This window comes from Vanacampus margaritifer, chromosome 7, assembly GCF_051991255.1.
Source record: "Vanacampus margaritifer isolate UIUO_Vmar chromosome 7, RoL_Vmar_1.0, whole genome shotgun sequence".
Classification (NCBI taxonomy): Eukaryota; Metazoa; Chordata; class Actinopteri; order Syngnathiformes; family Syngnathidae; genus Vanacampus; species Vanacampus margaritifer.
The window spans coordinates 9823909-9836272 of NC_135438.1; the positions used below are offsets into that span (position 1 = coordinate 9823909).

At 39.3% G+C, this 12364-nt stretch overlaps 1 protein-coding gene across 1 annotated transcript; it reads left to right on the plus strand.

Annotated features, from left to right (window-relative positions):
• The first annotated feature begins 1381 nt into the window (after positions 1 to 1381).
• On the plus strand, positions 1382 to 12069 carry rab3da (RAB3D, member RAS oncogene family, a). The gene is made up of 5 exons (XM_077570939.1): positions 1382 to 1528; positions 4116 to 4349; positions 9284 to 9402; positions 9477 to 9601; positions 11414 to 12069. Exons 2-5 carry the CDS (start codon positions 4116 to 4118, stop codon positions 11599 to 11601), a joined length of 666 nt encoding a protein of 221 aa, XP_077427065.1. The 5' UTR covers positions 1382 to 1528; the 3' UTR covers positions 11602 to 12069.
• The last annotated feature ends 295 nt before the right edge of the window (positions 12070 to 12364 follow it).

The following is a 12364-nucleotide window of genomic DNA, read 5'->3' on the forward strand; positions in this document are numbered from 1 at the left end:
TGATGCGTAACTCAGTTTGAGGCGCAGTTTACAGGTAAACCGGTTTGGGTGCACCAAGGAGACCGTTGCCGGAAACTTATTTGAGGCCACTTTCAAAATAAAGACGTGACCGTTTACGTTTTGACAACAACAACAAAAAAACGCCGCAATGCTATTTCAAGAGGAATGGGTGATAATGATAGACTATGGACTATATGCCGCGGAGGAGGCGGGACTTCTGGGTTTTCACCCATCAACTTTGTTTCCGTTTCCGGTTTGCGACGCGTGGGCCGCAGTACTTGCGCTTTCGCCTTTGTGCCCCTTGGTTGCGCGTTCCCGTCGACGGGTGCGAGGCTGCGAGTGTGTAGTGTCTGTGTCAGTGTCCAAAGCATTTCATATAGCCGAGACGCCCTCCCGGCCATCTGCGAGTGTTGGAACGCGTCCAGCAGTGGCTGGAAACAGCGCTGATGTGTAAAATCCGGATGTCGGAAGTCCGTGGCATCTACCCCATATTCGCAGACCGAAAAGAAAACAACCGTTAAATTCTTTACCCCCACCTAAAAAATCATTACACGACATTAATCAATGTCATCATGTATATGAAAACACATTTTCACTGCTTTATTAATTCATTAAAGTGAGTCATAATCTACTATATTGTACAATACATTCCTCTTAAAGCACCGATGTCCAGACTACGGCGGCCATTTTTTTTTTTTTTTAGCAGCAGCCCTCGGTACAACCTAAAAATAACTTGACATGGAGTGTCATAAAAATGCAATTTTTATTTAATTATATTTAAGATGGGCATGGTTAGAAGTACACAGCGAGTGTGAGTTATGGGGAGTCGGGACTACCCCTACTACTAATAAACTTCAAGAGAGGCAAAGACAAATACAAATAAATTCACAGCTAAAACAGTAACATCATTTCTATTCATTACACTCTGTAGAATAAAGATTCTTCATTTTGAGAAACAAAAATGTTCTCCACCACTTTCTGCTTAGTATCAAGAAGATCTGAGTTGTGACAATATCTGTTTTTGAAAAAATACTACAATATAAAAACAATGTATAATTGCTTGATGGGTTTTTACCGTGACTAATAAGTTAAAGTGAGAAAAAAAAAGGTACTTGCAGCTTTATATTTTTCCGTACATGGCCCTCGGAGGAAATAGTTCGGACACACCTGTTTTACAGTAAGTAAATAAGTAAGTAGGTAAGTAAGTAAGTAAGTAAGTAGAATAACTCACCGAAAGCTTAAAACCTCGAATGATGCCTCTTGATACTCCATCAATGTATTTGTGTTTAATATAACGTTTACATTTATTTGTCGCTCTCGTTTTACAACCCGTTCTTACTAGTTCAATCTCTTACTCTGAAAGACAAGACCGGAAGCGCTTTGTCTTCACGAGCGCACACTTGACCGCGTCGCACAGTGGACTTCCCGGCCGTAAACACATGCATGCACAGATCCGGGAGCAGCACACACTAAATCCCCATCTGGAGGCAGAGGACGACGCGTAACGGAGGAAGCGAACTCAGCTAAGGTACCGACGGCGTGCTCCAAAAAAGAAAAAAAAGTAGTTTGGTGAAACCTGTCCTGCTCATGTCGCATGTGAATCTCAAAATGCGCGTGTGGATAATTGAATTAATCGTCAACAAGTGCCATGTCCCCACGTGACATGCAGGCTTGTCACAAGTACTTCAAACAACATGTCAACAACATCTTTATCATATCTTACAAACTCAAGGCTCGCGGCCCGATCTAGCCCTCCACATCAATCTACGTGGCCTGTGAAAACCTTGTCATAATTTTTTCTCGACTTCTTTTTAAAACTGAAGTGAACCTGCCCTGCCCTTTAGCCACATACCTGGTCCATAAACAAACTCAGTACAGCTCAGCTTCTTGCTGACAGTTCAAAAAAAGAAAAAGCTAGCGTGGTCCAAACACAACTTCCAGTTGCATTTAAACTGGGCTCTTCGGATGTATGCTGTAATTAGCATAACAATTCGCACTGTGAGTTTGTTTGCATCCATCCTAAAAGGAAGTCAAACTATTAATGTTGTATATTCGTAAAAAAAAAATGTCTGATATAAGCTGCTGCTTCATTTCTAATGTCATATCTGTTCCCTTATATAAAACATGAGCCTAACTTTTTAAATTTATTTTCTTGACTGTACCCAATGTAAACCAAACCATGAACTTGGGTACACACGGAATAGTGATTTTTTATTTTTTTTTTAATTTGTTGTGCTCCGTTACACCTCAAACCCTAACTACAAAATGACTCTGGATGAAACCAAGTTTGACACCCCTGATCTAAATCCACTACATTTCCTGTTTCAACCCGCCACTTTGTACAACTCAATGATGTGTAGCAACATTTGTGTGTTTTGTGTGTGTTGCTGAGCCAGACTTTCTTTATGTTGGTGGGAGCGCTAATGCTGATCAGGTCCCCAGAGAGCGAGCGAGCGAGTGAGAGAGAGGGGATGGTGGGTGGACGTGAGGACGGATGCACGCTTTAGCATCCTGATGATGCCGGGAGACGGTGAATGGCTGAAGATGAACGAGTGGGTGATGATGGATGAGAGGCGCAGGGCTCAGCATCGACCGGCGCCATAAGTTTGGAGGCCGCGTTGAGAAATGACCAACAGGAGTCTCGGGCGATGGATAGAGAAGGATGGTGGGCGGGGCACGGGTCAGGCCGTGATTCATGGCCGTGCTGTGACAAGCCAAGATGGAGTGTTTTTAAAGCAACACTTCCATTTACCATTTACTCGGCTATTACCCGGGGGATGGATTTCTGACGGGTGAGCGTTAACTTGAATCGGCGAGCGGCTGAGATCCTTTACGGTGACATCACGGGCCTTTTCGCACTCACTCGGCCGGAATCACAGCAAGTTGTCACATGGAGGAATATGTGCATTCCAACTTTTCATTAGAGTGACAACAACGAAAATATATTGTAATTTCAAAACATTTTGAAAATGCAGATTTGCGTTTTTTTTTTTTAATTGTTTAAATACTGCGCTGTACTGTAAATGTAAAAAACATAAATAGAAATTAAAATAGGAATTTTCTGTTTTTGGAGCTTGGGAACGGATTAATTGCATTTACATTATTTCTTATAGGAAAAAATGTTTTGGAGGTTGAACAATTCGGACTTTGAACACTTCGCAGGAACCAATTATGTTCAATCTCTGAGGTACCACTGTATAAAGAATTGACAGTTTTGTTTATAAATTATAGCTAAAAACTTAGCAATTAAATAGTTCCCTAAAGTTTTCTGCTGTATATAACGTTTTCCAAAATACATGTATATATATTTTTTTTTTGATAAAAAGTGTTTGGGGTTCCCAGTGTCAGCAAGGGAAATGTAAATAAATCCATGAATGAAAAGTTCCCTCTTTCTCTTTGACAAATGAATGTTGCTATTTTTCCTGGCTCAAAATGAGGCAGTGGTGGTATCAGACTGACTATGATGGGTGACTATCGGTACTCGCGGCGGTGACCTATACCATTATCGGTCGCCCTCCTGCAGCCGTTTTACGATCAGAAACTAGAAATATATGAATACAAAGTTGCCAGTCATTTTTGCCATTTTTTAAACTACAATCATTTAAAATTCAAAAAGAAAAAAAACAAAACTTTTTCTTCTTCGGTTGTTGCTTCAGGTCTTTCCGGTGCACTGCTGTTGATATAGCGCCTCCGTACTGGCGCAACACTGCAACTGCAGTTAAAATGCGTTGCTGCCGAGCTCAATCAACACAGCTGGAGTTTCAGTTGAAGTACTTTTATACAATGTGAAAATGGTATTGACAGTTTGGTGATGATAAATAACACTCATCATCACTTTTATTGTCTTATCTTGACATGCATGCCAAATCCAAGTAAATGACGAATAATGACCAAATAACATGAGATAAAAGAATTGACCAATTGTCTGCCAAGAACGCGAGCTCTTGACTCACACAGGTGGAGGACCAGCAACTCCTTTACTAGCAAACACAGCTTATGATAACATGTTTGTACTTACTGTTGCACCAGGCCACGTCGCACATCCTGCATCCTGATGAAGGTTGCTGCTTTGCCTGACGAGAGCGTCTTTCCTCTTCGTCTCCCACTTTTGACAGATGGCATCAGCCAGAGATTCGGGGCCGGGCCGGGAGGAGAGAGACGCGGCTGACCAGAACTTCGACTACATGTTCAAGCTGCTGATCATCGGCAACAGCAGCGTGGGGAAGACGTCCTTCCTGTTCCGCTACACGGACGACTCGTTCACGTCGGCCTTCGTCAGCACGGTGGGCATCGACTTTAAAGTCAAGACCATCTACAGGAACGACAAGCGCATCAAGCTGCAGATCTGGGTGAGGCGTAACAGACGGTCATATCATCAATCTGTCCAAAAAGTTTTGAGGAATTGACGAAAGCAACTGATGCAAAATGGAATGCACCGCTAGTCTCCAACCAGCAGGGGCGCTGCTGAGTCAGCGTCAACTAGTTTACTGCAAATTATCTGGGTGTCTTTTAGGTTCATCCTGAAATTTCACCCACAAGCTCAATATCCCAAACTTTTTGGGAGTAGTGTATCTCTATATTAAATAAGTTGAAATGATACTATAACAATACTTTTACATTTCATGTTTATTCATTATTTTAAGAATACTGGCCCTGGAAAGATACTTGGGTTACTAAAATGGCTGCGCACAGAACACTTAAAGTGTTATTTATGCATGTTTATTGGTCTTTACACTTACTAATCTTTGTGTGCACACCCCTGGAGCTTTATTGAAGTTATGATCTCTTTATGAATATTTAAAAGAAACCTGAAGCAACATACTGTAGACTTCACGCCGCACTACGTCTCCCCAGTGCACTGTGAAGACGCACGCGGGCGATTCACTCTGGCAAAGAAACGCAATAAAAATATAACATTACGAAAGACAATATATGGTGCATTTAAGGGCATAAAAGCAAAATAAAAAATACATGCAGATGCATAACGTAGATTTTACTTAACACCAGTTTTTCTTTCTAAACATTTGTTTAAAAAAAAAGATTTGAATAAACAAACTTTTACCACATTTGTTCTCAAATTGTGGGTTTCTATTGATCTTCTTTAACTCGATTATGAATTTCAAAATAACCCTACTTTCATATAAAATTTAAAATTTCATAAAATTCCAATTTCAAGAAAAAAGTTGTATAGACATGAAAATTAATTTTTTAAATTATGATGAAATATGTTATTTTTCTTTAACATGCTGCTCTAACAAGTTAACATTGTTAGGTTTAAAAATTGCCTTTTTTTGTTTTGTTTTTCCTTGCATTTTCTTTATCCTTATCATGGCATCACAAAAAAGGAAAAATTTGAACAAAATATTCCATATGAGAATAGTCATTAAATCATGAAATTGAAGTTATATTTAAAATAAAAAAAACAGCTATTCAGCCAAAATTCCAAGAAAAATATTTAAATTTTTAAGCAAAAAGTTGTATAGTCATGAGAATTAATTTGTAAAATTATGATGACTATGTTACCACATTTTCAAGAAAAAAAAGTATGAAATAGTAAAATTTTGGGAAAGAACGTACATTTTCAAGAAAAAAGTTGTCAATGTATCAGTTATAAATTCCTAAAATTATTACCATGAAATAGACTTGAGACAAAAGTTGCAATATTAGAAAAACTATCTTAGGAGAAGAAAAAGTGTATCGTTACGGGAATAAAGTCACAACCTTCTGAGAAGAATATCTTAATTTTTCAGGAATTGCTCAAGGGCTCCCCGGCAGTAATCAAATTGCGGAATAGCATCTCTATTGTACCGGTAGTTGTTGTTTTTTTTGTGTCTGTTATGGGCCTCAAACCATGTCCTTGTGGTTCCAACGTTTTTCGACATGAGCTACTGCCATCTTAAGAGAAAATAATGTAATGTTATGATAATAATAGTAGCCATTTTAAGTAGTAAATGTACAAATTCACACACAACTCTAAATGCTACACAATTCACAAAATATTACAACTTTTTACAAATTGCTTGTAGCATTTCTTTCTTTTCAGTTTGGCCCGCATGCTCGTTCATACTCATCAGGGAGTTAAAGAAAAGAAAAGAAAAAGGATCAAAATCATGTTTCAGAAATGAAGTAAAAGATGAATCATTAGCCTCCAGCAAAGGTGATATTTTGAAAAGATTTGGGACAATTTAAGCCAATAATATGTGGTGCAGAGTTCATCTTGTTTCTACTGTGTAGTGGGGAAAATAAATAACACCGCAGGGAAAACAGGCTTGACAGATAATAAATCAACAAAATTGTTAGGGAAAAAAAAAACGTATCGCCTCTTAAATGTCAGTGCTGTAAATTGACTTGAGCCAATAAAAGCTGAGGTTAAAAGGTTCTAGCGTGCAGCCCGGAGGCTTGGAGACCGTTGTCGCGCGCTTTCCCCCCTCAGCCCCGTTTGGCCTCCGCCTGGCTGCCGTGCATGTGGCATCAAGTCATTTCTCACGCGGCGGCATTAATGCTAGTTGATGTTTAACACGCTCCCCAGACAGTACACTTCATGAAATATGCATGTTTTAAGCGGGCGGGGGCACCACTGTGCTTACGATGCAGCCCGACACCCACCAGGACAAGACTCGGCTCACTGACAGCGAATCCTGCGAGATGAAAGCAATACATCCTCCGTGCCCCCCCCCCCCCCCTCTTTGTTGGAATGTATTCTGCTCGTAAGCACTCTGCGCACATCAGGAGCAATGATCAAATTCTGTTACAATGGCTTCCACGGGACCGCTGAAAGCACTCATTTTTGTTACCTTCTGCTCTGCAACATTAGCATTACTTTTCATAATGGAACCGCATATTAAATTCATCTGTTTAAGTCTGCTGTGCGTCCACGTGAAGCGTGAAATGATGATTCAAGTTCCCCAGCAGACTAGGCATAAAAAAGGCAAACAGTACACCTTCACAACTTATTGTTGTGCTAAAAAAAAAGCAGTGTGTATCCTGGTGTGCTTTGGGTGGTGCAACACTCTCCTGTTTGGAGAGATTTACTAGTCTCCAAAGTCAATCATTCACATTTCCTTGTAGGGATCGGCCAGGCTACCATGTCGCTTTTTCCTTTGCCTGCCAACGTCCTCGTGGAAACTTCTATTATTTCGCTTCTGGAGAGGGTCCAAATATTTGTACTACGCTACTGAAAAGTACAACAGCAATGATAAATGTACTTCCTGTCTCAAAGAAACAACCTGTTTTGTGATTGGTTGTTACCCGAGTAACAGTGATGTCAAGTGGCAAGATGGCCGCCCCCTGAGATGGGTAAAAACGGGTGGATTTTGCTACTTCATTCATGTTCTTCAATCAACTACAGTAATTTCTGCACTATAAGGCGCACCTGACTATAAGCCGCGCTTGCTAGATTTGGGGAATACTCGAGTTTGTTACACATATAAGCCGCACCCGACTGTAAGCCGCAGGTGTTCTACCGCACCGGGTTCCCGCTACTTTCTTTTCCATAATGAGGGCACAAATTGTCTTGCTCTCGTTCTGTCTCTCCTACTGTATTTGGGCTCACTTGGTTTTGCTCTGCCTGACGCTCTTGCGCTTTCTTTATAGTGTGATCTGATGGATAAGCCGCACCTTTGTATTAGCCGCAGGGTAGAATGCAAGTGAAAAAAGTAGCGTCTAATAGTCCAGAAATTACTGTACTGTCTATTTTAGTGGTCCATCGTGTTGGCAGACCAGCTATAAGATCCTTCTTGTTGTGCTAGCATTAGAGTAGAGATAGACCGATATGTTTTTTTCCAGGGCTGATACAATGCTGATTATTAGTAGTCAAGGAGGCCGATAACCAATATTTGGAGCTGATATTCATTTTCGGTAAAACAAAAAAAAGAAGGAAAAAAAAGGGTGGGGGCGTCAGAATTTTTTATAACACAAATGCTAATCTTGACTCTTGTAATATCTTAAAGCAAGTTTCCTGAACAATTTTCCAGACTTTTCAAAATGTAGAAGTCTTTTTATTATTATTTATTTTGTTTTGTTTTTTTCTTAGACAACAAAATGTTCAGGGAGCTCCCAATGTTATCAGTATGTCTTTAAAAGTTAAATGGGAACCTAAAGCAACACTAAGGAACTTTCAGTTTGTGTTGATTATACCATATGGACAAAAGTGGTAATGTTATGCCTGAAGGAAGACCACATTTCCCATGAGGACAAGCGCATTGTGTGTTTGTTTTTTTAGCTCACCCCATCGAAAGCCGGGCCAATGTTGATCCTTGACTACGGAAAGCTTCCATGTTTCTTTTTTGTCTCCTCAGACAAAACTTTTCAGTTATTTTGCAACTTCTGTCAGGAAAGCAGGAATCGTGCGTCGACATTCAAATTGACTTCCGTCTTTGGGAAGTGACGTATGCCATAAAGCACTCAGAACGTTTGTAGGTTTTTTTCTGTGGCAGTGTTCCTACCATCCTCCTCGAAGTTGCTTAGTGCCAGTAAAAATGATACAGACCCCCTCAGGCCATGACAAAGCTACCATTCAACTAGTTTTAAGTCGACGTTTCATCAGTTAGTTATGGAAATATTTTCTCAAGGCTGAAAAGTTCCTTAGTGCTACTTTAAGGTAAATAACATAGCTCTTTGTAGTTTTGTACAATAAATATTTTTTTCCCCCAAATTTAAAAATACCTCAAATCTAAATCTTCTTTCACATTTTTTTGTTTTAATGTCGAACAAAAACAAATGGTTCAGAAGGTTCCCGGGGTCAGCAGCATCTCTTATAAGGTTGAGTGAATTTTTAAATCAATATTTCCCTAAGATTAAAATGGTTTTAGATTGACCTTATATTGGCCGTCAGATTATTTTTAAACGGCCATTACTGCTTATGAATCCGACTCTACATTACAGTGTAAATATAAATTACACGTCACAACTTGAGCCACCTTTCCCTGGAGCAAATAAATACATACATGCCTACTTTAAAGTCCTTAGATGCCCCCGACTCCTCTATCGATTTTGCCATTCATTACAAGTTTGTGGCTGCCTCCTAAGTGCATTCTTGGTGCCATGTCATGATGCAGTATATGAATATTTCAAAATGATTTCTGATTGAACTTTAGTCTTGAAGTAAGGAGGCCGAAAACGACTGAAGCGGGCATCGCACGCGCCGCAACGTAAATAGTGTGATCTTGTGTTTTGTTTTTAGGCACCACATACAATTTACTGTACTGCTTTATTGGTCTTTGGTCTTTAGTTGGCGCCACTAATTTCTACCACACTTCCTGTAAGGCACCTTTTGTGTTTCCAGGACACAGCGGGTCAGGAGCGCTACCGCACCATCACCACAGCTTACTACAGAGGAGCCATGGGATTCCTCCTCATATATGACATCACAAGCCAGGAGTCCTTCGTGGCAGTACAAGACTGGTAATAATAAGTTCCTAGTTCAGGTGTTTGAGGCTTTTGCTGCAGCAAACCAACCTTGAATTTTTGTTACTCAGGGGAACCCAAATCAAGACGTACTCGTGGGACAATGCCCAGGTGGTCCTGGTTGGAAATAAGTTGGACTTGGAGGAAGACAGGCAGGTCTCCACTGAAGACGGTCAGAGACTCGCTACAGAGCTAGGTCAGTGCAGGAAAACATGCGCATGCTTTTTAGGTCAGATTATTATTATTATTATTATTTGTTTGTCTAGCAAACAGCATGATGTATGAAAGTATAAATTAATAATAATAATTATTATTATAAATATAAAGTATAAATTGTAATGATGCTTGTATGCTAACAGCTTGCATGCTAGTAATCTGAGTAAGATGATCTTGTACATGTAGGAGCATCTCATGCTAAGAAGCTAAAAGTTGGCATGCTAATCCTACTCACACTTCATAAAATGCTAACGTGATATGCTAGCATTGGATTGTATTTGTCTAGTAGTCGGGTACTGTTTCTAAAGCCTGATCAAACTGAATAAAATGTTAGCATGAAAGTATAAATTAATAATAATAATAATAAGAAGAATTATAAATATAAAGTATAAATTGTAATGATGCTTTTATGCTAACAGCTTGCATGCCAGTAATCTGCGTAAAATGATTTTGTACATATAGGAGCATCTCATGCTAAGAAGCTAAAAGTTGGCATGCTAATCCTACTCACACTTCATAAAATGCTAACGTGATATGCTAGCATTGGATTGTATTTGTCTAGTAGTCGGGTGCTGTTTCAAAAGCCTGATCAAACTGAATAAAATGTTAGCATGAAAGTATAAATTAATAATAATAATAATAAGAAGAATTATAAATATAAAGTATAAATTGTAATGATGCTTTTATGCTAACAGCTTGCATGCTAGTAATCTGCGTAAGATGATCTTGTACATATAGGAGCATCTCATGCTAAGAAGCTAAAAGTTGGCATGCTAATCCTACTGACACTTCATAAAATGCTAACGTGATATGCTAACATTGGATTGTATTTGTCTAGTAGTCGGGTACTGTTTCAAAAGCCTGATCAAACTGAATATAATGTTAGCATGCTAACAGTTAGCAGACACTGGATTGAGCTGGTTTAAGTAAAGAGAATGTCAAGGCAGATCCGGAAGGATTAACATTTTGTTAGCCAAATTTTCTAAATGGTTACATGCTAAAATAGATTAAGGCAAAACAGTCAAAGTGGCTTTATTTATATAGCACATTTCATACACAAGAGGTAACTCGATATGATTCAAGAAGTTGAAGTAAAACATTTAAAGGCTAAATAATTAAAGACCACAAAAAAAAGAGAAGAATTTAACACAATTAAGAATATGTAACTCGACTAAATGCTGACGCACCATGTTTGCTTTTAACTCTGGTCTGCTGACCTCAAAAACCTACCGGGTTTATATTCTATCAGCATTCTTTAATGCATTTAGCCTGAAAATGCATGGAATAAACTTTCCAATGACACCAAAATCACTTTAAAAGGTTAGAAACATTTTCTAACCTGACATTCCTGGATGTTGGAACAGCAGCGGATAAAAAGGACACGCCAAACAGCTGAGAACTTCTGAGGAAGCAGTGAACGGCAAAACTAGTAAAAAGTTAAATACAAACCTTATTGTCTAAGAACATAAAAAAAAAAAATCTAATTGGTGTACATAAATAGGTTAGGTTAAGTAATTGATGTTTTTTTCTGAACAAAAGCTGTGCAAAATGAAATCTAACAAAACGAAACGGAGGCTGATCTAGGGCTTTTCCCAATGACGTCATAAATAGAGATTACAGGAATTCCTTATCCGCATCCATAAAAATAACGATTTTGCAACTTCTGTAAAGATAGCGCTAAGGCAGACCAATGTTATGTCAAGTAGTGAGGTACGGTTTCAAAATCTTACTGTGACTGGCTAAACTGCTAACTAACTAGCTATCACGTGTTATGTTCTGCTGGCCCTCGTAGGCTTTGAGTTCTTCGAGGCCAGCGCCAAAGAATGCATCAACGTGAAGCAGGTTTTTGACAAGCTGGTGGACGTCATCTGCGACAAGATGAACGACAGCATCAACGGCGACGCCTCTCCGTCGGCCAATCACAAGGGAGCCGGCCTGAAGGACCCGCCCCATGGCATCCAGGGGGGCTGTGCATGCTGATGTCCAGCGCACACGCACACACACACACACACACACACACTGCTTGTCCGTCCTTATTTAAATGTGACTGTTACACTGAAATGCCAAAGAGCTGCTTTGCAAATACGTGCCTTTTATCTTGCGACTTTATTATTTATCACTTTTGTGTGCGTGTGGAAGCAGGCACCTGTTGCAGGCAAACACATGGACCAAACCTGAGAGCAGTGAGGATCACAGTACTTGTGTCATGCCGCCCCCTTGTGGCTGTGTTAGGAGGTTGCATAACTGATGTCAAGGTATTGGAGGCTCTTTGCTTTGTAATTGTTTTGGAATGTTTTGGTTTTTTTTCTAGAGTAAATTGTCAATGGCAAGACAATATTTCTTGTATTTCTGCCTTCAACTTGGGGGATTTAAAGGGTGCTTTGCAATTGCAACATGTCTGATGTTACGTTTTGGAATAAAACACTTATTTTTTGTTTTTGTTCTAAATTGTTGTAGTATTTATTTATTACAAAAATGACTGATTTCACCCACCTAAAAAGTTGGTCCAACGCTATCCTTCCTTGTTTTAATAATCCAATAGAGAAAGATATTTACGGAAGCGTATTGCATTCACTTGTTTTGGGGGGTCGTTTTGTTTTTTTGTGTAATTTAAAAAATTATTTGTAAATTTTTCTGAATGTTTTTTTTTCTGTTTTATTGATTTTTCAGAAAAAAAAAACAAGAAAAAAACTATTCATAAAATCTGGAGAAATTTTTTTAGCTGAAAAACGGGGGTGTGGGG